The sequence below is a fragment of the Scyliorhinus torazame genome, chromosome 2 (genome assembly GCF_047496885.1).
Source record: "Scyliorhinus torazame isolate Kashiwa2021f chromosome 2, sScyTor2.1, whole genome shotgun sequence".
NCBI classification, from domain to species: domain Eukaryota; kingdom Metazoa; phylum Chordata; class Chondrichthyes; order Carcharhiniformes; family Scyliorhinidae; genus Scyliorhinus; species Scyliorhinus torazame.
This window is the reverse complement of record NC_092708.1, coordinates 111,936,740-111,964,166: the sequence shown is the minus strand read 5'-3', so window position 1 is coordinate 111,964,166 and position 27,427 is coordinate 111,936,740. Positions and strand designations below refer to the sequence as shown.

The 27,427-nt window shown below is 43.8% G+C and overlaps 1 protein-coding gene across 3 annotated transcripts in view; it reads right to left on the bottom strand.

The window, feature by feature from the left end:
* kalrna (kalirin RhoGEF kinase a) overlaps positions 1-27,427 on the bottom strand; it is a 1,210,365-nt gene that overhangs the window by 769,714 nt on the left and 413,224 nt on the right. For all 3 annotated transcript variants that reach the window (XM_072475613.1, XM_072475615.1, XM_072475625.1), the window contains exons 2-3: positions 15,648-15,722; positions 7,711-7,825 (exon numbers count right to left, since the gene is read on the bottom strand). In XM_072475613.1, coding sequence (XP_072331714.1) covers positions 7,711-7,825; positions 15,648-15,722 — 190 coding nt within the window. The remainder of the gene's footprint in view (positions 1-7,710; positions 7,826-15,647; positions 15,723-27,427) is intronic.

Genomic DNA, 27,427 nt, shown 5'->3' with positions numbered 1-27,427 from the left:
AACAGTGTGGTTCGTACCACCCAATCTCACCGTTGAATGTAAATGCAATGTTGTTGGCGAAGGTGCTAGCAATAGAGGATTGTATGCTGGGTGTGCTAGGTTCTCTCCGCTGCTCTTAGTCCAGGTGATTGAGCTTTGAGGGAGGGGAGGGGTATTGAGCGGGGTGGGGGTGGGGGGGTGCACTGAGGTTCTATGCATGTGGATGATCTCCTAGGTTGCATATTTCAGATCCAGTCGGAAGCTTTGATAAGATCATGGTTTTTTGGGGGGAGTTTGGCTGCTTTTCGGGGTACTAGCTTAATGTGGGGAAAAGCGAGGTATTTCCAATTAATGCGCGGGAACTGGAGAGGAGGCTGGGGGAATTGCCACTTTGGTTGGTGGGGGACAAGTTTTCACTACCTTGGGATACAGATGGCACGGAGCAGGGTCCAGTTGCATAACTTGGCACGGCTGATGGACGGAACTTTAAGAGGTGGGATGTGTTGCCATTGGCATTGTCGTTGGCTGGCTGGGTACAGACGGTAAAGATGATGGTGTTACCGAAGTTTATGTTTAGGTTTCAAAACCTCCCGATTGTTTTGCTCAAGTCCATTTTTGGGAAGGTAAATGGGATGAACTTGAGGTTTGTGTGGGCGGGGAAAGCTCTGTGGGTTAGGAAGGGTGTTTTTGGAGAGGCATCGAAGGTGTGGGGTTGGGGGGGGTGGTTAGCACTGCCGAGCTTGTTGAATATTTCAATGATACGGAAATGTGCAGTGCAGGAGCCTGAGGGCACTGTTCTTGGTGCCCCTCCCATTCTCGCCGGTCAGGTACTCCCTCAGCCATGTGGTGGTATCAGCACTGAGGGTTTGGGACCAGTGTCGGCAGCATTTCAGATTGAAAGGCATGTCTCTGTAGGCACCGATTTGGGATAATCACAGGTTTGCCCCAGTGGGGTTGGATGCGAGGTTTTGGGGGTGGAGGCAGGTGGGGGTAGAATATTTTAGGGATTTGTTTGTAGGGAGAGTTTGCAGGCCTAGAAGAGCTGGAGGGAAAGTACCAGTTACCGAACAGGAATGGGTTTCGGTATCTGCAGGTTAGGGACTTTATGAGGAAAGAGGTGCCGTCGTTTCTGATGCTGCCACCCCCGGTGCTGCAGGATAATAATAATAATAATTGCTTATTGTCACAAGTAGGCTTCAATGAAGTTACTGTGAAAAGCCCCTAGTCACCACATTCCGGCGCCTGTTAGAGGAGGGAATTGAACCCACGCTGCTGACCTTGTTCAGCATTACAAGCCAGCTGTTTAGCCCACTGTGCTAAACCAGCCCCTATAAGCTTCTGTCCAAGGATGAAATAGGTAAGGGCAGAGTTGCGGACATGAATGGGGAGTTGATGAAGAGGGAGTGTGCTCCCATGGAGAAGGTCAGGTGCAAGTGGGAGGAGGAGTTGGGTGGGGCGTTGGGAGCTGGAGTATGGAGTGAAGCTCTTTGGAGGGGGAGTTGGAGTGTGGAATGAAGCTCTGTGGAGGGTGAATACTTATCTATTGTCTGTAAGGCTAGGCCTTATCCAGTTTAAGGTGATGCACAAGGCCACATGACTGTGTTCAGGATGAGTCGTTCTTTCCAGGGGTGGAGGATAGGTGGCTGCCGAGGGGCCAGCAAATTATGCACATATGTTTTGGGCATGTCTGAGGTTGATGGGGTATTGGAAGGGGTTTTCAGATGTAATAACAAAGATTTTTAGGGTAGAGGTAGCCCCGCGTCCGGAGGTGACGATATTTGGAGTGAAATGAAAATGAAAATTGCTTATTATCACAAGTAGGCTTCAAATGAAGTTACTGTGAAAAGCCCCTAGTCACCACATTCCGCCGCCTGTTCGGGAAGGCTGGTACAGGAATTGAACCCGCGCTGCTGGCCTTGTTCTGCTTTACAAGCCAGCTGTTTAGCCCGCTGTGCTAAACCAGCCCAGCGTATCAGAGGATCCGGGAGTGCAGATGGGGAGTGAGGCCGGTGTGTTGGCCATTGCCTCCCTGACAGCCCGGAGACGGATTTTGTTGTGCTGGCGGGACTCAGGGCCACCGAAGGCCGGGGTATGGGTGAGGGATGTGGCAGAATTCCTGCATTTAGAAAATATCAAATTTGCCATGTCAGATGCAAAGGAAAGGTTCACCTCAAGGTGGAAGCTCTTCATCAACTTCTTTAAGGCGTATTGTGTCGTCGGGGGTGGGGGGGGGGGAGGAGAGAAGAGGGTTGTTTTTTTTTCTGATTGGGTGGGGGTTGGGGTGAAAAACTGGAAAAGGGGCAGGTGCCGAGGTGGCAGCGGGATGTGTGGGGGGCGTGCGGGAGGAGTAGGGGCTTATTTCCTATTGCTGTGGTTGGCTTTTGTACTTCATGGTTATTTTTGTATTGAAAATGCCTTTAATAAAATCTCCATGCCGGACAAAGGTATGTGGAGTTCCAACTGTGTTTCTATTGTGCTTAGAGAGGGCCATGGCATGAAGAATAAATAAAAGGCATGTGGGTATTATTTAACAACTGAGGTTTGTGAGGTAGAGAAGCTTTTAAGTTTCAGTTTAGACAATTTGATTCTAGTTGGAGATATGTAGTGAGAGAATTCAGCTCTCACAGCTCTACTAGAAGCAGTTGGTTTCGAAAACTGGAGCGGGAACATCTCTCTCAACTTTGCAAGAAGAAAAGCATGGCTAAAAAAACAAGTGCAGAGATCTGAAAAGCAGTTGGTTACGGAAACTAGAAAAACGAAGTGAGGTTTCCAAGAAGTCTGAGGTTAAAGGTACAAGAACAGTTCACTGTTCAAAGTCAGAGTTGAAAAGGCATTTGATTTTGGGAGGCCATAAAGATATACAAAGTGATTTTCAGGCTAGTGAGATTTTACTACAGCCTTTGGAACACGAGGTGAAATACCGATGGAAACCAGTGGCTGGATCTCTGAGTTTGTGTAAAGGCAGTGAAGACAAAGGAAACCTAAAAGGGGGTAAAATCCTGGACTGGATTCATTGTTAAATGCGGAGCAGAAGCTTGGGTTAAAAGTAAACCCTGGACTGGCTTTCAGAATGAAAGCTACTAGGGAATACATTATTATGAGGGAAGATTTTAAAGCACGTATTTGGGATTGGAGTTTGGAAACTCTTGTATGATCATCAACAAGATGGCGCCGGAGCGAGGCGACTCTCTGCGAGCTCTCCCCAACAGATCCACTTTTTACTTAACTTATACACGTTCTAATATTTTAAAATTTACATTGTGTACCTTGTGTTGCCCTATTATGTATTTTCTTTTATTCACTTTTCTTTCCATGTACTTAATGATCTGTTTAGCTGCTCGCAGAAAAATACTTTTCACTGTACCTCGGTACACGTGACAATAAACAAATCCAATCCAATCCAATCTGGGGGCTTTCTGAGGGCAAATCCACAGACATTAACTTGGTTCAGAGTGGAGTGTGTGTATTTGACCACTGTCATCTTTTGCTTAAAGGGATTTTTGTCATGACACCTTTGCAGTTTAAGATGTACATTGTAATCCATTTTAATCTTTAAATCTGTATGTATCTATTAAGCTAGGAGGGGAGTAAAGGGGTATTGTAGAGTAATCCAACGTTGCATGTTTAATGTTTTTTTGTGTCAAAACTAATTAGCGGTCCTGTGACTCTGTTCCTCCACATTTTATTTAAAGAAAGTAAAAGTTGTGGTCTTTTGAGCCAGGGTTCCATTCTGGGATCTTCCTGTCCAGTTATAATATCAACTGGAATCATAGCTCATTGGGTAGATGAGAATGTGACTATATTCGTATTGAATGGTGAAGCAGGCTCAAGGGGCTGAATGGCCTACTCCACCCCCATGTCTAATGTCTGTCATGAGGATGGAGGGAAAAAAGGGAATTATACACAGAAATACTGGTCTTTAAAAATCCCTGAGTTTTTGGATTTTTAAAATGGAATAAACCCTGAAGATGGCTGTGAATGTGCAGTTAGCCACTGAGGAATGACGGCAGCGTATTTCTCGTGACTTTGGCATCCCTTCCTGTGTTTCCAGTCAAGATACTTCTAAAAGCATCCAAAAATTGATTACCATCCTCGGTAAAGGCAAATGAACAGAATGGCTTTCTCATCAAAAGGACCCTGCATGATTGCCTCCCGAGGTCTACTGATGGATTCCGGGTCCACTGGAATACACAAAGAAGGGGGTTAAAAGCAATCTTTTGCCTGCCTGTTTGCCCTGCCAGTGTGTCTGTGTGCTGTGAAGAAAAGCAGCTGGAAAAACTCTCTCACTGACTGTGGAAGTTAATCAGCCAGCAAAAGATCATAGCTGGAAAAAAGGACTGATGTATCTCTACCAAATCACACACCACCTGTATCGGCTACTCGCCAGCCAAAGGTAACCACACCAGAATAGATTTGTAACATGTGTCGCAGAGCCATAGAATCGCTACTGTGCAGAAGGAGGCCATTTGGCCCCTAGATTCTGCACCGAACCTTTGAAAGAATACTCTACCTAGGCCCACACCCTGACAATCCCGTAACCCCACCTAATCTTTGGACACTAAGGGGCAATTTAGCATAGCCAACCCACTTAACCTTAACAACTTTGGACGATGGGAGGAAACCCACGCAGATAAGAGGTGAACGTGCAAAGTCTACACAGTCACCCAAAACCGGAATCTTTTGGGTTCCTGGCGCTGTGAGGCAGCAATGCTAACCACTGTGTCACTGGGCTGACCTTTTTTTCAGGCTTGTGAGCGACCCTTGTCCCCGAGGTGGCAATATTGAATGAACCTTGAACTCCCCCCGTCCCCGAGTTGAACTTTTCATAGGGATTATCTACTCCTTGCAACTTAAGGACTATTCCATATACTTTTTTATTTGTATTTACTTTCTATTGGACTCAGTTCTTTCTTCTAATCCGTATGAATGCAGATGCATGTGTTTTACTATTTTTCCTTACCTTTTTTAGTCAATAAACTTACCCCTCTTCAATCATAGCCTGATTAAATCAGTTCCTTTTTTGAAGATAACTATTGGGTCTGGAAAAGGTATGTCCAACCTTGCTGTTACCAGCAGAGGGTGATGTGAACAAAGCCAGTCTTCCCTCCCCACATGGGTTTAGAACTATTTTGGGACATCCAAACTGATGGTAGCAAATTGAGCGGTCTTGGCCAGATGAACAACCTTTGAGACCCTCATAACAGTTCTTTATGTTCAAACAAGGTCATCACCCTCTGGCATCACAGGGGAAGGTGAGCAGGGGACACTACCAATTATAGGATGGTACCTCTCTAAAAGGGAGGCCGCAGTTGCCACTGACGTATCAACTAAGATTTTGGGCCCAGTGATGAAGGGCAACACCCTATACAGGAATAGTAGAATCCAGAGAAGCAGGAGTACATGTGAGAGGGACGCGGGCTGGAATGCAATAGAGAGGCAAGAAGAGTTGCAGGAGAAGTACCACCTGCCGAGAGGAGTGAATTCAGGTACATAGAGCTGCGGGACTTTGTGCGCATGGTATACTCGACTGGATAGATTGTTAACTCAGGATGAACTGGGGGAAGGGAAGATTGCAGATATTTATGGGTGGTTGTTGGAAACAGAGAAGGCGCCAGTGGAGGAGATAAGAAGGTAATGAGAGGAGGAGCTGGCGATAGAGCTTGCGGGGGGGGCGGGGAGCGGAAGTGTGGCTAGAGTGAAATTTTGCACTAGGTGAATTCAACATCGCCCTGATGAGCCTGATAGTGGTGCACAGGGCTCATATAAGCCGGGCTCAAATGAATGGATTCTTCCCTGAGGTAGACACAAACGTGAAAGGTGCCAGCGAGGCCAGCGAAGCATATCAATATGTTTTGGCCTTGCCCGAAGCTAGGGGGATTCTGGGCATCGATCTTCGAGACACTGTCGGATATTGTGAGGATGAGAATGATGCCATGTCCATTGGTAGTGGAGGGGATTGGGGGGGGGCGATGTCGCGGCGTTCACCACTCTGATCACCCGGCAGCGAATTCTATTGGGTGGAGGTCGGCGTCGCCACCAAAGATGGAGCTCTTACAATTAGAGAAAATTATGTTCACTCTTAGATGGTCAGAAGAGGGATTTTAAGTAAGATGGAAGCTGTTTCTGTCTGTATATTTGTTTGTCTCCAGTGGGTCGGGTCGGGGGCTGAGTGAGGCGAGGGAGGGGGGGGGTTGCTGCATGTTGTGAAAATTAAGGGGAGAAAAGGGTGAAAATGACAAACTGTTCGCAATTTGGTTGCATCTTTTGTTGACTATGTAATTTGTTGACAGATATATTTTTTTAAAACAGGAAAGCGGCAGAGGCCATGCCCTAAACACCGGATCTACTAATGCATACGTGGAGCATACTAAAGCTACTTGGAGATGCAGGAGACTGTGGGCGGGATTCTCCGACCCCCCGCCGGGTCAGAGAATCCCCAGGGGGAGGCGCGAATCCCGCCCCGACGCCGGCTGCCATGTTCTCCGGCTCCGTTTTTCGGGCCGGGGCGGGATTTCCGCCACGCCGGTCGGGGAATGTTGGCAGCGGCCCCCCCTGGCAATTCTCCGGGCCCCGATGGGTCGAGCGACCGTCCATTTTTAGCCAGTCCCGCCGGTGCGAATCACTCAACTCACGCACTGGCGGGACCTGGCAGGTAAGTATGCGTGGGCGGTCCTCGGAGGGGCATGATGGACCTGACCCCGGGGGGGGGGGGGGGGGGGGGGGGGCACGGTGGCCTGGCCCGTGATCGGGGCCCACCGATCTGCGGGTGGGCTTGTTCCATGGGGGCACTTCTTCCTTCTGCGCCAGACCACTGTAGGGCTCCACCATATTGCCCGGGGCCCGGCGCAGAGACAAGAAACCCCTGCGCATGCGCAAAAACACGGCGGCCGGTCTGCGTATGTGCAGAATCACACCGGTCGTTCTGTGCATGTGCGAACTCACGTCATCCCTTTGGCGCCAGCTGGAGTGCCGCCAACCCATCCGGCGTCCACCTAGCCCCCTAGTTAGGTGAGAATTCCTCTCCTTGGGGGGCCATTGACGTCGGAGTCGTTGGCGCCGGTTTTCCCGCCGCCGTGTGGACTTAGTCCGCAGAAGGGAGAATCCCGGCCTGTGACTCTCCAGGCAGATGGTCACTGACTTCTTTGCTCTTGTTGCTAAAGACCTTGCATGTTTGTAATGCCGTGCTAGTGGCTGTCAAGTCACTATGACTTTGATCTTCTTTGCTTCTGGTTCCTTCCAAGGATCAGCTGTGGACCTGAGTGGAATTTCAGAAATGGCTGCAATGATGGCATAGCTGTACAGTACAGTCATTGAATGACCTATATGGACTTGCAGGGACCGAAGTCAACGGGTTTCCCTTTCCTTGGGGCAGGGTATCGTTGATTGCCCCCGTGTGACCATAAAGGCACCCAGTAAGATCCCATCAACAAGAAAGCCTTCCACTCCTTCAACTTCTGACTGGCCTGTAACTACAACAGAAACTCCTCCATGTGTGCACTCACTTTCCTGGGATATGCCATATCTTCTTCATTCTCCAAGTTTATGCTGCCTCGGATCTTCACTCTAACCCCTAAAGTGTGTGCACAGATCCTCTGTTTGTAAAATGTGTTGAATTCCAAATATATTTAATATTTTACATACAAAATACACTATACACTATGCATTTTAAAGAACAAGTGCCACCACTAAGTTTGTCACTAAAATGTTTGAAACACACCGTTGATTCCTTACCTGGGTACACTTGCTAAATATGTGACAAGTTGCCGGAGGTCATCTTGTTTTATTCTATCGTGATTGCTCCGTGCTGGGAAAGTTAGAATTGGGCCACCTCTCTTATCACGTCCTCCTGCAATGAAATTATATTTTTCAACATGTAAGCCAAATAACTCAACATAGTTTTACTGTTTAAGAATTCATTTGAATTTTTTATTTTTACTTTTTGTGTGTTGGACTTAGCAAACCATGGGGTCTCCCTTGGGTCTCCACCTGTTTATCTGATCTGCAAAGATGTCAGGCTGAAGAGATACTGCAAATGGGCTCTGGAACCGCTCTCAGTAGTGAATTTAAACCTGATCATTCTGGTGTTGGAGCTGAAGGCAGCCAAAGAAAGTGTAATTTCAATCTCTCCGCCATCTAAAGACTATCTCTTGATCATGTGGTGAATTCAGAGTGATAACCGCTCTCAGTAGTGAATTTAAACCTGATCTCTGTGTTCGAAAGGGTCTTTTGTCTTATGGATGTTAAAAGGAAAGTTTAAGGATTACTTAGAGTGTTGTATTCTTTGTGGGTTGTATTTGAATTGATGGGTGCTAAGATGTTCACTGTATGTTTTAAAAAGGTTAACTGAGGTAATAGAATAAACATTGTTTTGCTTTAAAAATCAGTTTTAAACTTCCGCTGCACCACACCTGTAGAGTGGGCCGCGTGCTCCCCATACCACAATCTAATAAAAGTCGTGAGTCAGATGATCTCCATGATATACTTTGGAGTTCTCTAAACCCTGGCCCATAACAAATTGGGGGCAGAAGGGAGATAAAAGTCTATCTATTGGATTGGCTTAGTGAACTTAAAGACAGTCAGGGGTGAGAATATTGTGGTTGCTTTTCATGTGTGGTATTTCAGTTTAAGTAGGGAGTGTGTTGTGGACAATGGCTCTTTCAGAGGTCTGAAGTTTTGGGGGGTGGAGAGGGTCACACGCAGTACCTTACGGACAGAGACTAAAAACAAGCTTTTAGAGTTGGCAAAAACATTGCAGTTAATATTACCTGACAAAATGCGAAAAGGTGAGGTAATTATGGCAGTGGCTAAGTATTTAAAATTGCCTGAGATACAGTTTGACTCATTGTAAATAACAAAAATTCAGTTACAAATTAACAAATGGAACATGAGAAAGAATTAAAGCAGCTTGAATACAAAAGAGAGAGAGACGAAAAAGAAAGAGATAGCGAGGAAAAAGAAAAAGAGAGAGAAGATAGGAAAACAGAAAGAATAGCCCAAGAAGAACAAAAAGAAAGAGAAAGGGAGATACAGATCAGGGGAAAAGATAAAGAGAGAGAGTTTGAACTTCCGAAAATGGCCATGAAACATGACAGTCAGTTAAAATTGGTGGACGTAAAGGGAAACGTACAGTTGGAGGATAGTGATGAGGAGAGTGAGAAAGAGCGTCATAGTCGAAGACTCGGTGGGGATTTATTTAAATATGTCCACGCAGTGCCAAGGTTTGATGAGAAGGAGGTAGAAGCCTTTTTCATTTCATTTGACAAGGTAGTTAAACAAATGAAATGGCCACAGGACATGTGGGTATTACTGATTCAAACAAAGCTGGTGGGTAGGGCTGGTGAAGTGTTTGCATCACTATTGGAGGAGGTATCTGGGACATATGAGGAGGTGAAGAAATCCATCTTAAGTGCATTGAGCTAGTGCCTGAAGCCTACAGACAAAGGTTTAGAAATTTAACGAAAGAATTTGGTCAAACATACATGGATTTTGAAAGGAGCAAACAGAGTAATTTTGATAGGTGGATAAGGGCTTTGAAAATAGACCAAACGTATGAAGCTCTCAGAGAAATTACACTTTTGGAGGAGTTTAAAAATTCAATTCCTGATGCAGTCAGAACTCATGTGGAAGAGCAAATGGTTAAAACTGTGAGGTTAGTAGCAGACATGGCAGATGATTATGAATTAGTTCATAAATCAAAGCTTGGTTTCCAACATCAGTTTCAGCCTGTGAGGGATAGAAACTGGGGACATGAGAAACACTCAAGTGGGAGAGGCAAAGGTGCTCTGATGGGAGATAATAAGGAGAGTGTACCTCAGATTAAAAAGGAAATCCAGGAAGGTGGAAGAGTGTCACAGTGCTGGTGGTGGAAGAAAAGTACTGAGAAGGCTGATATGGTAAAACAGGATAAGACAGTGGGGTTTGTTAAAAGAAAGCCCAAGTGAAGTGAAGGAGGTGCAAAAGATTCTACGGCCTGGTCAAGAGTGATTGTTAAGAAGGTGCCAGATCGCTTTGTGGGTAAAGTTTACTCATGTGTATCAGGAGGAGCAGGTAAAGATGTCACAATTTTAAGAGATATGGGAGCTAGTCAATCTTTAATGGTAAGAGATGAGGAGTTATGTAGTTTGGGAGGAATATTGCCAGAAAAGGTGGTAATATGTGGAATTCAGGGTGAGAAGAGTAGTGTTCCATTATGTAAGGTAAGGTTGGAAAGTCCAGTGAAGAGTGGTGAAGTGGTAGTAGGAATAATAGAGAAACTATCATGTCCAGGAATACAGTTTTCTTGGGTAATGATGTAGCTGAATCACAGTGGAAAATCAGACAACTGAAGTGTTGAAGGACGAGTATCCTGGGATTTTTCCGGATTGTGTAGTAACAAGATCGCAAAGTCACAGGTTAAGCCAAGGGGAGAAATCAAAGAGTGAAGATAAAGTTGAAGTGCAATTATCAGAAATGATTTTTGATCAGATGGTTGAAAAAGAACAAGAACAGGTGGAGGATGAGGTAGATATTTTTAGTTCAGGAAAATTGGCGGAGTTACAACAGAAAGATGTAGAAATAAACCGGATGTATCAGAAAGCATACACGGATAAGGAATCTGAGTGTATACCAGAGTGTTATTACCGTATGTGATGTCTTGATGAGAAAATGGAGACCTTTACATATGCAAGCGGATGAAAAGTGGGCAGAAGTTCATCAAGTAGTATTGCCGGTAAGGTATAGAAAGGAGGTGCGAGTTGCACATGAGGTACCAGTGGGAGGTCATTTGGGAGTAAGGAAAACTCAAGCTAAAATATAAAAACATTTTTATTGGCCTGGGACTACATACGGATGTTGTTAAATTTTGTCGATCATGTCACACATGTCAAGTGATAAAACCAGCGCCCTTAATACCCATTCCAGCATTTGAGGTACCTTTTTACAAGTGTCCTAATTGATTGCGTAGGACCGCTTCCTAAAACGAAAAGTGGGAATCAATATCTTTTGACTATAATGGATGTGACTGCTAGGTTTCCAGAGGCCATTCCAGTATGCAATATTACAGCTAAAAAGATTGTGGAGGAGTTCCTTAAATTCTTTACTAGATATGGACTACCCACAGAAATACAATTGGATCAAGGATCAAATTTTACCTCAAGGTTATTCAAAGGAGTTATGGATAGCTTAGGAATAAAACAATTCAAATCAATTGAGTACCATCCAGAATCGCAGAGAGCATTAGAAAGGTGGCATCAGACATTAAAGACAATGTTGAGGGCTTATTGTCAAGATTATCCAGAGGATTGGGATAAAGGAATTCCATTCGTACTGTTTGCAATTACGCATGCACCTAATGAGTCAACCAAATTCAGTCCTTTTGAACTAATTCTTGGTCATGAGGTAAGAGGACCACTTAAATTGATCAAGGAAAAATTGGTGAGTGAGCAGTCGGAACTTACATTAGTGGATTACTTGTCAAATTTTAGGGAACAATTAAATAGAGCAGGGCAATTGGCGAGACAATCTTTAAAAGTTGCACAACATGTGATGAAACGGATAGCGGACAACAAATCCAAAGTTCGTAGTTTTGCCTCTGGAGATAAAGTTTTAGTATTGTTATCAGTGGTAGGTGAACCTTTAAAAGCAAGGTTTTGTGGACCTTATCAGATTGAAAGGAAATTACATGAGGTGAATTATGTGGTAAGAACGCCATATAGAAGGAAAACTCACCGAGTGTGTTATGTGTATATGCTTAAAAGGAACTTTGAAAGGAAAGGAGAGAAAAAGGAGAAGGTTTTAATGATTCTTATTCAAAGTGACAAGCCAAATCCAGATGACTGTGAATTTGACATACCTCAAATTAAATTGGAAAACGAGGATGCTCGTAAAAATTGGGATAAATTGTTGAGTTACCTTCCAGAGGAAAAACGGATTGACTTGAAAGAGATATTGATATCACATGGGCAAGTTTGTGGAGATAAGTTGGGAAGCACTAAAATGGCTATACATGATGTAGATGTGGGAAATGCTGTTCCAATCAAACAACATCCATATAAACTTGACCTTTTAAAATTGGCACAGGTTAACAAAGAGATTGAAAGTATGCTTAAAAATAGCATAATTGAAGTGGGTTGCAGCCAATGGAGCTCACCCATAGTGATGGTACCAAAACCGGATGGTACCCAACGGTTGTGTGTGAACTATAGAAAGGTTAATGCAGTTACAAGAATGGACTCCTATCCTATCCCACGCTTGGAGGATTGCATTGAGAAGGTGGGACAATCCGCTTTTATTTCCAAATTGCATTTACTTAAAGGTTACTGGCAGGTACCTTTATCCGAAAGGGCAAAGGAGATTTCAGCTTTTGTGACTCCAGATGGTACATACCAATTCAAAGTTATGCCATTTGGCATGAAAAACGCCCCAGCCACATTTCAACGGTTAACTAACAAAGTTGTTTCAGGATTACCCAATTGTGCGGTATACATTGACGATCTGGTAATTTTTAGCCAGACATGGAAAGAACATTTGAAACATCTGATGGAATTATTTGATCGACTTCAGGAGGCGGGTTTGGTGATAAACCTAGCCAAAAGCGAATTTGGAAAAGCCCACGTCACTTTGCTAGGCAATATAATCGGACAGGGTCGAATGGTCCCACAGGATGTGAAAACAAAAGTTATTGGGGAGTTTCCGATACCCTCGATGCAACGGGAAATAATGCGATTTCTGGGTATGAGTGGATTTTACCGGAAATTTGTACCATGTTTTAGCAGTGTGGTCGCTCCACTGACGGACTTGCTGAAGAAGCGTATCAAATTCCAGTGGACAGCGGAGTGTCAACAGGCATTTGACAGCCTGAAGGCTGTGTTAACCACTGCTCCCGAGTTAGCCATTCCAAATTACACAAAAGCATTCAAGTGGCTGTTGATACGAGTGATGTGGGTGTAGGTGCGGTGCTCCTACAAGACGACGACAAAGGGCTAGAGAGGCATATTGGGTATTTTTCAAAAAAATTGAATTCTCACCAGAAGACGTATTCCACAATTGAGAAGAAGACTTGGAGTTTGGTGCTGGCTTTGCAACATTTTCAAATTTATGTGACCAGCAATCCGTCTGACACAATTATCTATACTGATCATAATCCACTGATGTTTTAGGCGCCATTCCGGAATAACAATACCAGACTGTTTCGATGGAGTTTATTGTTACAGCCATTTCATTTTAAAATAATACATGTGGCAGGACGAGAAAACGTGATAGCCGATGCTTTGTCAAGAATGTGATGACGAGTTACAGGAAGAAGAACTGAAATGGACTATGTTATTATGCCTATTTGCGTGTGTTGTTTTTTTAAACGATAAAGTATATTTACGGTCTGCATTTCTTAAAGGAAAGTGAAAAGGTGTAAAATGAAACCATCTTGAAGTTGATGGTTTATTTTCTTTTCATCGGGGGATGTGTCATGGGAATGTCACTTTAAGAAATGTTTGTCTGCTCAAGTGGCTGCAGTGATGTCAGAGTGTGGGTGGAGCTGAACTCTGGCTCTGCTCTTTAGTTTCGCTTTGAGGAAAAGCTTGGGTGTGTCTGTGTGTTTTGGTTTCGTTTTCGTGTTGGAGCTGAAGGCAGCCAAAGAAAGTGTAATTTCGATCTCTCTTCCATCTAAAACTATATCTTGATCATTTGGTGAATTCAGAGTGATAACTGCTCTCAGTAGTGAATTTAAACCTGATCTCTGTGTTAGAAAGAGTCTTTTGTCTTATGTGTGTTAAAAGAAAGGTTGAAGGATTACTTAGAATATTCTTTGTGGGTTGTATTTGAATTGATGGGTGCTAAGATGTTCACTGTCTGTTTTAAAAAGGTTAACTGAGTTCATAGAAAAACATTGTTTTGCTTTAAAAATTACTTTTAAATTTCCGCTGCACCACACCTGTAGAGTGGGGCGTGTGCTCCCCATACCACAATCTAGTAAAAGTCGCGGGTCAGGTGATCCCCATGATATACCTTGGAGTTCTCTAAACCCTGGCCCATAACAAAGAACAGAAAACCAGAATATTACTTCTTGATGTTCAGAGGGATTTGGGTATATGTGCAGGAGGAACCACAGGAAGTTAGCATGCAGATACAGTGGCCAAGTGACATGTTAGCATATATTGCAGAAGGACTGAAAGACTAAAATACAGAAGTCTCGCTACAATTGTGCAGAGCTTGCTGCGATCACACCTGAAGTACTGTGTGCAGTTTAGTCTCCATATTGTAAGGAAAGATATCATTACATTGTATGTTGTACAGCAAAGGTTCAAACAGATAGGTTCCTGGGATGAGAGAGTTGTGCTCTGAGAGACTGAGTAAATCTGGTCTATATTCTCTCTTGTTTGGAATGAAAAGTGAACTGATTGAAATTCATGAGATTCTTAAGAGGCTTGATAGGTAGGTAGAGCTCATTTTCCCCTGGCTAGTGACCGGGAATGCCAGGAGCACAGTCTCCGAATAAGGGCCTGATCATATGGGACTGAGATGAAGATAAATATCTTCACTCAAATGTTTGTAATTTTTTGGAATTCATTACCCCAGAGGCTTATAGATACTGTTGAGTATATTTAAGTTGAAGTAGATTTTTGGTGCCTCAGCAGATCAAGAGATATGAGCAGTGGGTGTTAAAGTTGAAACAGAACATCAGCCATGATCAGAATGAAAGGCGGAGCAGGCTTGAGGGGTCGTACAGTCCATTCCTCCTATTTCTTATGAAGCAATAGTTGGGTTGTCAATTGCTAGATGGTGTGTAAGGCAGACTTTTAAAATATTTATTTTTGCGCAAAGAGAAAAGGTATGGAGGTGCCCACACTCTGGATTCTTGTAAAACATGATGAGGTTTATTATTATCACAATCAAGATGGTGATCTGCCCAAAGCCCGTGCAAACACTCTACTGATGGTTCTACACATCACGTGACGTAGAACCAGCAAGAATGTATTCCCAGATGTATAACCTTCAGCTAACCACGATCTTAAGCTCATTGCAAACAAGCTCTGCCACCATAGTCCCCCTTGATGACAAACTTGAAATGAAATGAAATGAAAATCGCTTATTGTCACAAGTAGGCTTCAAATGAAGTTACTGTGAAACGCCCCTAGTCGGCACATTCCGGCACCTGTTCGGGGAGGCTGGTACGGAGTATTATCTCTGTATCACTGGGTAAGTGCAGGTTGGGTGCTCTATTTGTGATATATCATAAACCTGCTTTTTCATCTTTTATATTGAAAATAATCAATGTTTTAGAACTAAAATTCTCTTTTCCCCAATTTTCTTGCTCCTTTCCTGAAAGTGACTCTTTTAAGATGTACAGTTAGACATGTGCCAAATACCCAACACTGCAAACTGTCAGTGAGCATTGGCTAGTTATTCAATTAAAAGGAGCATTATAACCAAGACCAATCCTGACCTCACCACCATGCTTAGCAGGACTAGTGAGGTGGCAATCCAGAGCATCCTGGCCAAGTTTCAATCCTCCACAGACAGGGATGTTATTTTTACCACTCTGACTGCCACCCCAGCTGAAATCAACCAAATCAAAACCAAGACATTCCTGGTCTGCTTAGCTTTGTCACTGCGTGAAAGAGATCAATCATCAGCTGAGCCTGACCTCAACTTCTCTAACGGTCCTAAATTGTAAGTGTTGTTAATTTACCCACCTGATACAAAGGCAACTTTTTCCTTCATTATGGGCATCACATCAGATACTTTTAATCCATCATTTCTGAAAGGTCCTGCAAAACAAACGTTTGTATTTATCTATTTTGGTAATCTTTAAAGTGTAGTCACAATGAAGGAGAGTACTATTACTGTTACTACTGCTACAGGTAAAATCTATTAATAGGAAGAACTAAACCCCTGGTGCATCCCACAGCCTTCCTGTTTAATGAACTACCTTGAGGATAGAGTAATCCATACTTGAATAGTCCTCCACAGTACCCAGGAGACTGTTATTTTATACAGCTGAGTATGAATACATCATAGGATCAGGAAGATGATCCTTGCATTCGTTTGCTAGACAATATTGATTGCTGGGTATATTTTTTTCCAAGACCAATCGGGAGCCATTTTTGTGTTTTTAATGATTGCAATAAAACCCAACCCTCCAATGAAAAGACAAATGTGGCTCTCACCAAACCTCTGAAAATAAATGTATTAAAAAATCAATAAGCAGCTGGTGAATGCTCTGCACAAGCATCTACTTTAACAGACTATGTCTGTTTCACTTCCAGTTGGATGACATGTTGGTCTCTTGGGCTTTACAGAGAAGCTCTTAACCAAGGATTGCTCAGTGTCAGAGGAAATCTATTAAAAACAAGGCCTAGTAGCTACATAAGAGGTCCTTAACTTACCAATAATCACTAGTTCCTTTTAAGAAAAACAGAGAATAATCTATAGGAGCGCTCAATTCTTCATCAAAGACAGAAGATTTGACACCTTTGGAGTGTTTATGAATTTCTGCCCCAAAATTCAAGTGTAAATTCAATGAAAGACTAGCATTTACATAACTCCTTTTCAAGTCTCTCACAAATCTATACTTTTGTATACAATGAATCACTTTGAGTTCAGAAACTTGTTGAGAAAGACAACAGCCATCTCATTTACAGCAACATTCCACAGTGAGATTAATGAGCAGAACTTTGGAGATGTTAGTTAAGACAGGAATGTAGGCCAGGGCACGAGGACCAACTGCTGTACAATATCAACAGCTATAGTACCATTGGATCTTTCACATCCATTTTAATCATCTCAGGCAAATAATTTTGAACACTTCATTCCAAAAACACAAAACTTAGTGCCATGTTCAAACCACAGCTATTTGCTGAAGGAAAAATGTTTAAAAACAGTTCTTGTTTTCAATTTTTACTTAGTATCAAATCTATTCAATGATTCCATGTAATCCACAATTGCATTGCTACACCTTCCACCATAAGCAAACAATTATTTCTAGCAAGCTACTTTACCGTTGCAAAAACACAGCAGATTCAGTTCTGAAAGTAATAAATCTGCTAACAATTTACATATTTTTGCTTTGGATTATGTTCGAGTAAGAAACCTACTTGCAGTGGGGTCTCCTCTATACCAACACCAGAATTCAATATAAATATACTGGCAATTATATGCAGGATGTGGGCATCAGTCATTGGTTTGTGGAAGGTGGTCTTCAGTTCGAATTCATTAACTGCATGCAAATTTGGCTTTCAACTCCAAAATTGCTGAATGTTTGAATCATATTTTTGTCAATTATTATGGGGTAAAATTAACTTTGTAGTTCAACTCCACTCCAAGGCAACTTTTTAATTTATCAACTCTTCGAAGATGGTTTTGATTGTCTTACAAATATGAAACTTATCGTGAGGTTGGGAGCAAGTATTGCCAAGAACCATATGAATGAGGTTTGGCTGGTTTGTGCAGTCAACCAAATTCTCAGAATAAGTTCTGCTTTGAAAATACTTTAAAAAAAAAGATTTTATCAAATTCATCTTCTGCATCAACTGATATTTTTTCATTTGCAACATAAACAATTACTATTATTGCTGCTTGGTCTCTGATGTCGCACAACAGGAAAAGAAGTGATAACATCTTGCATCATGACTATAATAGGGTCAGCTGAGAAACATAAATCTGGTCCACTGAATATATTTTGGGTAAATTGTGAATGCTGGATTAAGTGTTTAACTGCAACACTCCCCTTAACTCTCAAATGGTATTCACAGTTCTGAAGGTTTTTATTCTAATCATATTATGCTGCTTTAAATGCCGTGGAGAGTGTATCCAAATTAAGGTTACCCACCTGGTTGGATATACTCTTGGAGATTGTTCATCTGATATTTTCTCTTTGAATAAAACAACATTCTAGAAAGAAAGGAACTGTGCCTGGAACTTCTCCATAACCGGGTGACATGCAGCCGATCATCAAAAGTGTGTGATTTTTGTCACCATAATAAGTACATGCACGTTCAAAATAAAAATTCCTGGCTATATTTGTAGGTACAATGCGTCTAGGTCCAGCTGTAGAAGCATTAAAGTCCATTACCATTGGAATACCATTGAACAGGGGCTGTTTAGCACAGGGCTAAATCGGTGGCTTTGAAAGCAGACCAAGGCAGGCCAGCAGCACGGTTCGATTCCCGTACCAGTCTCCCCGAACAGGCGCCGGAATGTGGCGACTAGGGGCTTTTCACAGTAACTTCATTTGAAGCCTACTTGTGACAATAAGCGATTTTCATCTTTCATCAATTAGATATGTGGGGCTGGATTCTCCGCCTCCACACCAAAATCGCAATCGCCATGGGGCGGAGAATGGGCGTCAATGGCAAAATCTGGTCCGACGGCGATTCTGCGTCGCCGTGAATCGCGTGTGCGCCGTCTACGCGGCACGGGTACGGGGACATTGACAGAGGCACCCCCAGCGATTCTCCGAGGAAAACTGGCCGAGTTCCCAACGGCGTAGTTCTAACTACGTTTTGCCTGTCAGGAACGGCCGGTGGCGGCTGTGGGCTCAGTCAGCCCTGGTGCGGGGCGGGGGATCCTTCACCAGGTGGAGCCTCATGGACGGCCAGGCAAGCGATCGGGTGGCACCAATCCACAGGCACCCGCGATCCCGTGGGGACCTACTTCTTGCATCAGGGTCCGCGGTACGAGTCTGCCATGTTGCACGGGGCGGCCACCGCAGGCTGCCGCCATGCACATGGGCGGAGTCCCGACCGGAAGAGCAGGGCCCCATATCCGCAGCCAGAGCTGCGAGAAGCACGCCGGGGCCCTGCTAGCTCCCTGCAGGTTGGGGAATCACTCTGGACTTTCTTAAGGAAAGTCCAGAGTGAAACATCCACGTTTTGGCGCTGGTGTGGGGACATAGCCCCATTATTGGAGAATCCCGCCAATGGTTTTTATTGCACTGAAAACTTCTAGCAAAACTAAATTTCTCCATAGTTTTCAAGATTAAATATTTCCTGCTAACTTTGCTTCTTGTAAGTCTGCATTTTAGGAACCAAGTAACAGGTTTAGTCTCTTGCACCTGTTCAGCCATTCAACTAGATCATGGCTGATATGGAGTTAATTGCCAGCCATGGTTCTATATCCCTTCATAGTCTTGTCTCACAAAACCAAATCCATGGACTGTAGCTTTAACATCCTTCAATTGACATAGTTACAACAGATATTTGGGTGAGAAAATTCCATACTGACAACGCTTTGTGAAGAGATACTTCCTGTCGTCACTCTTGAATGGCCTGGACATTACTTCATAATGCTGGACAAGCTGGAGCAGTGAACCTGAGTTGTATGCATTAGTTATATTGAGGCTTAAAGTTTTTTTTATTGAACTGGAAAAATTCACATTCATTGTCCAGCAGAGGGCAGTAGAGTGGAGCTGCTGATTGGCTGTTGCAAGGGAAATTTGCATACCTCCGTTGAGGTCACCCTAACTTGAAGGTGGTTTGTGGAGGAGCTGTCAGGTAGAAGTAGAAAGAAGTTGAACCGTGACGCCACAGCCTGCAGGTAAGGGATTGGCTGGTGACTGGTAAGTAGTTTTTCTTTTCTTTTCCCTCAGGTGTTATCGTGAAGGGCGCAGAGGTTGCTGAGTGAGTGCTTGCTGAGAAGGGGAGTAAATAACAGGTAAGCTCTTTCTTTCCTTTTCTTTTTTTTATCTAGAGGGGATGGCAGGGAAGGAAGTGCAATGTTCCTCCTGCAGAATGTTTGAGGTGAGGGACGCCGACAGTGTCCCTGCTGATTTCATCTGTGGGAAGTGCACCCATCTCCAGCTCCTCAGAAACCGTGTTAGGGAACTGGAGCTGGAGCTGGATTAATTTCGGATCATTCGGGAGGCAGAGGTGGTCATAGATAGAAGCTTCAGGGATGTAGTTACTCCGAAGAATAAAGATAGATGGGTGACAGTGAGAGGGGCTGGGAGGAAGCAGTCAGTACAGGGATCCCCTGTGGTCGTTCCCCTTAGTAACAAGTATACCGCTTTGATACTGTTGAGGGGGGGGGACTTACCAGGGGTAAGCCATGGGGTGCAGGTCTCTGGCACAGAGTCTGTCCCTGTTGCTCAGAAGGGAAGGGGGGAGAGGAGTAGAGCATTAGTCATTGGAGACTCCATAGTTAGGGGGATAGATAGGAGATTCTGTGGGAACGAGAGAGACTCGCGGTTGGTGTGTTGCCTCCAAACGTTGTGGCCTTTTCGGAGACATGGATAGAGCAGGGACAGGAATGGTTGTTGCAGGTGCCGGGGTTTAGATATTTCAGTAAGCTCAGGGAAGGTGGTAAAAGAGGGGGAGGGGTGGCATTGTTAGTCAAGGACAGTATTACGGTGGCAGAAAGGACGTTTGATGAGGACTCGTCGATTGAGGTAGTATGGGCTGAGGTTAGAAACAGGAAAGGAGAGGTCCCCCTGTTAGGGGTTTTCTATAGGCCTCCGAAAAGTTCCAGAGTTGTAGAGGAAAGGATTGCAAAGATGATTCTGGATAGGAGCGAAAGCAACAGGATAGTTGTTATGGGGGACTTTAACTTTCCAAATATTGACTGGAAACGCTATAGTTTGAGTACTTTAGATGGGTCCGTTTTTGTCCAATGTGTGCAGGAGGGTTTCCTGACACAGTATGTAGATAGGCCAATGAGAGGCGAGGCCGTATTGGATTTGGTACTGGGTAATGAACCAGGACAGGTGGTAGATTTGGAAGTAGGTGAGCACTTTGGTGATAGTGACCACAACTCGATTACGTTTACTTTAGTGATGGAAAGGGATAGGTATATACCGCAGGGCAAGATTTATATCTGGGGGAAAGGCAATTATGATGCGATGAGGCAAGACTAAGGATGCATCAGATGGAGAGGAAAACTGCAGGGGATGTGCACAATGGAAATGTGGAGCTTGTTCAAGGAACAGCTACTGCGTGACCTTGATAAGTATGTACCTGTCAGGCAGGGAGGCAGTGGTCGAGCAAGGGAACCGTAGTTTACTAGGGCAGTCGAAACACTTGTCAAGAGGAAGAAGGAGGCTTATGTAAAGATGAGACATGAAGGTTCAGTAAGGGTGCTTGAGAGTTACAAGTTAGCTAGGAAGGACCTAAAGAGAGAGCTAAGAAGAGCCAGGAGGGGACATGAGAAGTCTTTGGCAGGTACGATCAAGGATAACCCTAAAGCTCTCTATAGATATGTCAGGAAGAAAAGATTGACTAGGGTAAGAGTAGGGCCACTCAAGGACAGTAGTGGGAAGTTGTGCTTGGAGTCCGAGGCGATTGGAGAGGTGCTAAATGAATATTTTTCATCAGTATTCACACAGGAAAAAGACAATGTTGTCGAGGAGAATACTGAGATTCAGGCTACCAGACTAGAAGGGCTTGAGGTTCATAAGGAGGAGGTGTTAACAATTCTGGAAAGGGTGAAAATAGATAAGCCCCCTGGGCTGGATGGGATTTATCCTAGGATTCTCTGGGAAGCTAGGGAGGAGATTGCTGAGCCTTTGGCTTTGATCTTTAAGGCATCTTTGTCAACAGGAATAGTGCCAGAAGACTGGAGGATAGCAAATGTTGTCCCCTTGTTCAAGAAGGGGAGTAGAGACAACCCCGGTAACTATAGACCAGTGAGCTTTACTTCTGTTGTGGGCAAAATCTTGGAAAGGTTTATAAGAGATAGGGTGTATAATCATCTGGAAAGGAATAATTTGATTAGGCATAGTCAACACGGTTTCGTGAAGGGTAGGTCGTGCCTCACAAACCTTATTGAGTTCTTTGAGAAGGTGACCAAACAGGTGGATGAGGGTAAAGAGTTGATGTGGTGTATAGGGATTTCAGTAAAGCGTTTGATAAGGTTCTCCATGGTAGGCTACTGCAGAAAATACGGAAGCATGGGATTCAGGGAGATTCAGCAGTTTGGATCAGAAATTGGCTAGCTGGAAGAAGACAAAGGGTGGTGGTTGATGGGAAGTGTTCAGCCTGGAGTCCAGTTACTAGTGGTGTACCACAAGGATCTGTTTTGGGGCCACTGTTGTTTGTCATTTTTATAAATGACCCGGAGGAGTGCGTAGAAGGATGGGTGAGTAAATTTGCAGATGACACTAAAGTCGGTGGAGTTGTGCACAGTGTAGAAGGATGTTACAAGTTACAGAGGGACATAGATAAGCTGCAGTGCTGGGCTGAGAGGTGGCAAATGGAGTTTAATGCAGAAAAGTGTGAGGTGATTCATTTTGGAAGGAATAACAGGAAGACAGAGTACTGGGCTAATGGTAAGATTCTTGGCAGTGTGGATGAGCAGAGAGATCTCGGTGTCCATGTACATAGATCCCTGAAAGTTGCCACTCAGGTTGAGAGGTTTGTTAAGAAGGCGTACGGTGTGTTAGCTTTTATTGGTAGAGGGATTGAGTTTCGGAGCCATGAGGTCATGTTGCAGCTGTACAAAACTCTGGTGCGGCCGCATTTGGAGTATTGCGTGCAATTCTGGTCGCCGCATTATAGGAAGGATGTAGAAGCATTGGAAAGGGTGCAGAGGAGATTTACCAGAATGTTGCTGGTATGGCAATCGCTGGCTTTTAAAGCAGACCAAGGCAGGCCAGCAGCACGGTTCGATTCCCGTACCAGCCTCCCCGAACAGGCGCCGGAATGTGGCGACTAGGGGCTTTTCACAGTAACTTCATTTGAAGCCTACTTGTGACAATAAGCAATTTTCATTTCATTCATTTCATTTCAAGATCTTATGAGGAAAGGCTGAGGGACTTGAGGCTGTTTTCGTTAGAGAGAAGAAGGTTAAGAGGTTACTTAATTGAGGCATACAAGATGATCAGAGGATTGGATAGGGTGGACAGTGAGAGCCTTTTTCATCGGATGGTGATGTCTAGCACGAGGGGACATAGCTTTAAATTGAGGGGAGATAGATATAAGGCAGATGTCAGAGGTAGGTTCTTTACTCAGAGAGCAGTAAGGGTGTGGAATGCCCTGCCTGCAACAGTCGTGGACTCACCAACACTAAGGACATTCAAATGGTCATTGGATAGACATATGGACAATAAGGGAATAGTGTTGGTGGGCTTTAGAGTGGCTTCACTGGTCGGCGCAACATCGAGGGCCGAAGGGCATGTACTGCGCTGTAATGTTCTATGTTCTATGTTGTGATTGAACAACTGCACAAGCTTCCAATGGCATTCCATCTCTTTTCCATGCCTCTTTCCACTATATCCTTCTGAACACCCACGCCCCCCCCCCCCCCCCCCAAAGAAGACAGTTGCGAGCAGCCATGCTCTTGAAGAGGCACCATCATGTGTTTTATCACACCTAAACACCAGAATGGTTTTGGCCCCATAGCTAAACAGATACTGAGGCCGAGGAATCAGCATGTGGTGATGCACTGAGCACAAGTGTGCAGGGACAGCCCGGGAGACTTCTCCCCTGAAGATAAGGTTTGCTGCTCGCTCTGCTGACAAGAGATGCAAACTGCAGGGTTGAACTCCACTTAGCCACTTCCCACAATTATTAATTATGGGAAAGAAACTCATCCAAACGACACCTCCAGGCTGAATTCCTGCTGAGGCGAAACTCAAGTCTCCTGATCTTTCACACTCTGTTGGTCTCAAAATTAATATCTTCCACCTCAGTTCAAATTTATGTTGAACTAATTTGCACAAAAACCCAACTGTCACAAATAAAACAGCTAATTACGTCTGGTATTTAAGTGCTAATTGTGCTACTGATTTAACCAACTAATTACCTATTAGCAGCTCACAGATAAGGTTAAAAAAAGTTGAAACAGATCCAATTGGACACTTCCTTACAGTCTTTTTTTCGAGGTATGTGAGCATCATTGGCAAGGCCAGTATTTGTTGTCATTAACTGCTGATGAGAAGGTATTGGTGACTGCCTGTTTGAACCGGCACTGTCTGTGGTGTTGGTGCACCCACAGTGCGAGAGCGAAGGGAATTCCAGGATTTTGCCCCAGCAACAATAAAGCAATGATGATCGAGTTCCACATCATGATGCTGTGTGGCTTAGAGGGTAATATGCAGGTGGTGGTGTTCCCATACACCTGCTGCATTTGCCCTTGTAGTTGGTAGAGGGTTTAGAAAATGCTGTCACAAAACCATTTACAGCTATTTGGCCCATCAAATCCATGTGGGCTTCCCATGGGTTATCCCAGTCAGTTCCACTCCCTCAGTCTGTCCCTATAGCCTTAACTTTATTTCCTTCAAGAACCCATCCAATTTCCTTTTTAAATTATTGATTGTTTCTACCAACCGTGCTTCCATCCAGAGGGTGGTGGGAATCTGGAAGGCACTGCCTAAAAGGGTGGTAGAGGCAGGAACCCTCGGAACATTTAAGCATTTAGATGAGCACCTGAAATGCCATACAAGGCAATGGATCAACTGTTGGAAAAAGGATTAGAATAGATATGTGCTTTAGGCCACACAGACACGCTCGACCGAAGAGTCTCTGTGCTGTAAAACTCCATGACTCAGAATTTCTGGTTAAAGATGGTTGCGAATGTTTCAGTATCATCTTTTGAGCTATGTGCTGTGCCCTGATACAATTCCCGGGGAAATGGAGTTTATGGGCCAATGTCCTTTTAAGATGTGGAAGGCTAATTTGGGCAAGGAGAGAATCCTGACATTAGGAGGCCATTTAGCCCATCGAGTCTGCACTGATCCTCCAAAAGAGCACTCTACCAGGCCCACGCCCTCGTCCACCCCACCCTATTCCCGTAACCTAACCTGTACAGCCCTGGACACAAAGGAACAATTTAGCCTGGCCAGTCACCTAACCTGCACATCTTTGGACTGTGGGAGGAAATCGGAGCACCTGGAGAAAACCCACGCACACATGGGGAGAAGGTGCAAACTCCACACAGTCATCCAAGGCCAGAATTGAACCCAAATCCTTGGCGTTGTGAAGCAGCAGTGCAAACCACTGTGCCACTGTACGGCCCCATTCTTCCATGTTTAAGACATAGCAGTCAGATTCAGAGGAAGCAATATGGAAGAAATAAACATTCAGGATTTACTTCTCTGTAGAAAAGAAAGCTTCATGATTTCTTCAGTTGTTCTTTGGCTCATGTTAGTGTCATGAGCTTTGCTTCTTGCAGACTGGAGAAGTATATGTGGTTGCATGTGCAGGTGTTTATTGATATCGTCCTGAGTTATCTTACTGTATGACTGGATATTACAGGTAAATGCCGAATCATATTAGATATTGGGGGCAATTTTTTTGTATGCGCACGATCAGGTCGAGGTTGCCCGGCATGGGTGTTGTGAGTTGTGAGTGGGGAGGGGGGGTGCAGGGGGTTGAGCTGGGGACCTCCCATTGTGTGTTTGGGCTGGGTGGGAGGGGGGTGGTGATCAAGAATTGTTTCAGGGGCCTTGGAGATTTAAAAACGGCATCCTGATCAATTACTACAATGGGGAGTTCTGACGAACAGAGCTCCCCACTGTACAAAACAGGGGCCATTTGTGGCCTCAGCCACGTTCCCCATTCAAACCCCTTATTTAACGCGAGTCGCGTTGAATAGCCATGTGTTTCTCAGCATGCAAGCGCCGGGAAACACGAGGCTAAACACGCTCGCAAGGGGACTTTTTTCTCTTTTGGGAGAATCGTGCCCTTTGCTATTTTTTGGTAAGATTCTGTCCATAGGGTTGCTAATCCTCCAAGATGGCCTGGAGTCTCCAGAAATTGAAAATCAATCTCCAGGATACTGCTGTGTACAAACCTGGAGAAAAATCATTGGGACATGTTTTCTTTTTGAAAGGGGGAGGGGAGTCAGCAGGAAGTTGGCACTCTACTTCCCAATACCAGATCCCTTGATTAGGCACTGATTGAATTAACTCCCCTCACCGGTTCCCCACATGGCTGTTAATAGTAGCAACGAGATGAGGCCTTTAAATGCCCCTCTACGACAGCAGCTATGGCTTTTTCATGTTCAACATTTTTCAAAACTCAAAGGCATCTCCATCTTGCTTCTCCGTATGTTGAAACCAAGGAAGCATAGCATGTGCTAATAAGCATTTTTTCTTGCCACACATTCACCACAAACAAGTCAGGACACAAACACCAATACACATCTGTCTTTGCTTTGCTATTCAAGAGCATGTACATTTTAATGATACAAGAGATGAAAAAAGCTGCTCATGTAAAAACCCCCCCAAGAAAATAGTGGTAGTGATGCTCTTTTCATTGCCTACAACGGAGCCAAAACAGTCTGCCACTTCCTCATCTTGCATCAAGTATTATTCATTCAGTTCTCTCAAAAGACTAATATTAGACAGAAATTTGAACTTTCCCAAAAGAAAGGCTGAATACATTCAGAGATTTTTCAATTCCTCAGTGACCAATAAGGTACAAGTTATTTTCTCAAATGCACCAAAGCAAAATAAGTAGAATTTCATTCAATGACTGTGGATGACTGCATACTAGATAGTACTAATGATCTCCAGATGTAGATAATTGGGTATTCAAGTAGCAGCAATGGGAAACTAATACACAATGTCCAGTTTTCTTATCGACATAACATTTTATCTAAACATGAAGTTATATTCAGCTCTGAACAAGTACGTTGTGGGTCACAAAGTTCAGTCAGTCTTGTTTTTTGTAATTTTCCTAGTGTCAGAACGGCTACCTGCTTAGGTTTGTGTAACTCTCAAAACTTGGTCAGCATGGCCCGTTTTAGATAAGGTGTGAATATTGAAGGTGCAACCTAATCTTTTAATAAAATTATTTCCAAACCACAAATAGAAATGAAATACAGATGTGTTCTAAATGAATACTCAGCATTGCTGGGGCAACAGCTGTTCTATGAAAATTAGGAACCATCAAATGAAGGTTTCACTCTGCTTGATGATACAGCGTGTTAGTTTTAGCCTTTGTATAAAACATAAAACAAAGTTGAATACATCTTTATCTGCACGAATTACAAACCAGGTGCTTTACTCCTGAAAAATACTGTTCCAAGATTGATTGACCAAAGCTAAAATTCTTAAATATTTAAGCACGAAAAACAGCAATTAAAGGAAAATTTGTATACTGCAAGCATTTAAAAATTAATTTTGTGATCAGTTAATGAAGTCAATTAAATCTAAGAGTTGAAATTAGAGATGACAGGAATAAAGTTACCTGCAATATCTTTACATTGGGTGGACAGCCAAGGCAACATAGGAGCCATTCTACAGTCAACACCTTTTAATGTCTTTGTTCGCTACTTTACTCCCTCCCTTTTACTGGTGGTCAGATTTAAAATGCACTTCCATTAAAACAATTTCAGGTGAGTTTTGTTTCCAATATCTACATTACTCAGTGAGGATGAAAATACACAGCTTCAAGTCACAGGATTTAATGTGACCTAACTGAATTACCAGCACTGAGGTAACTCCAGCAAGTCAGTGCATGTACCAGCTTTCCATCAATCATTATATCTGCCAATGTAATGCTGGCAACTGCCAACAGGTTACCCAGCTGGTCGCAAA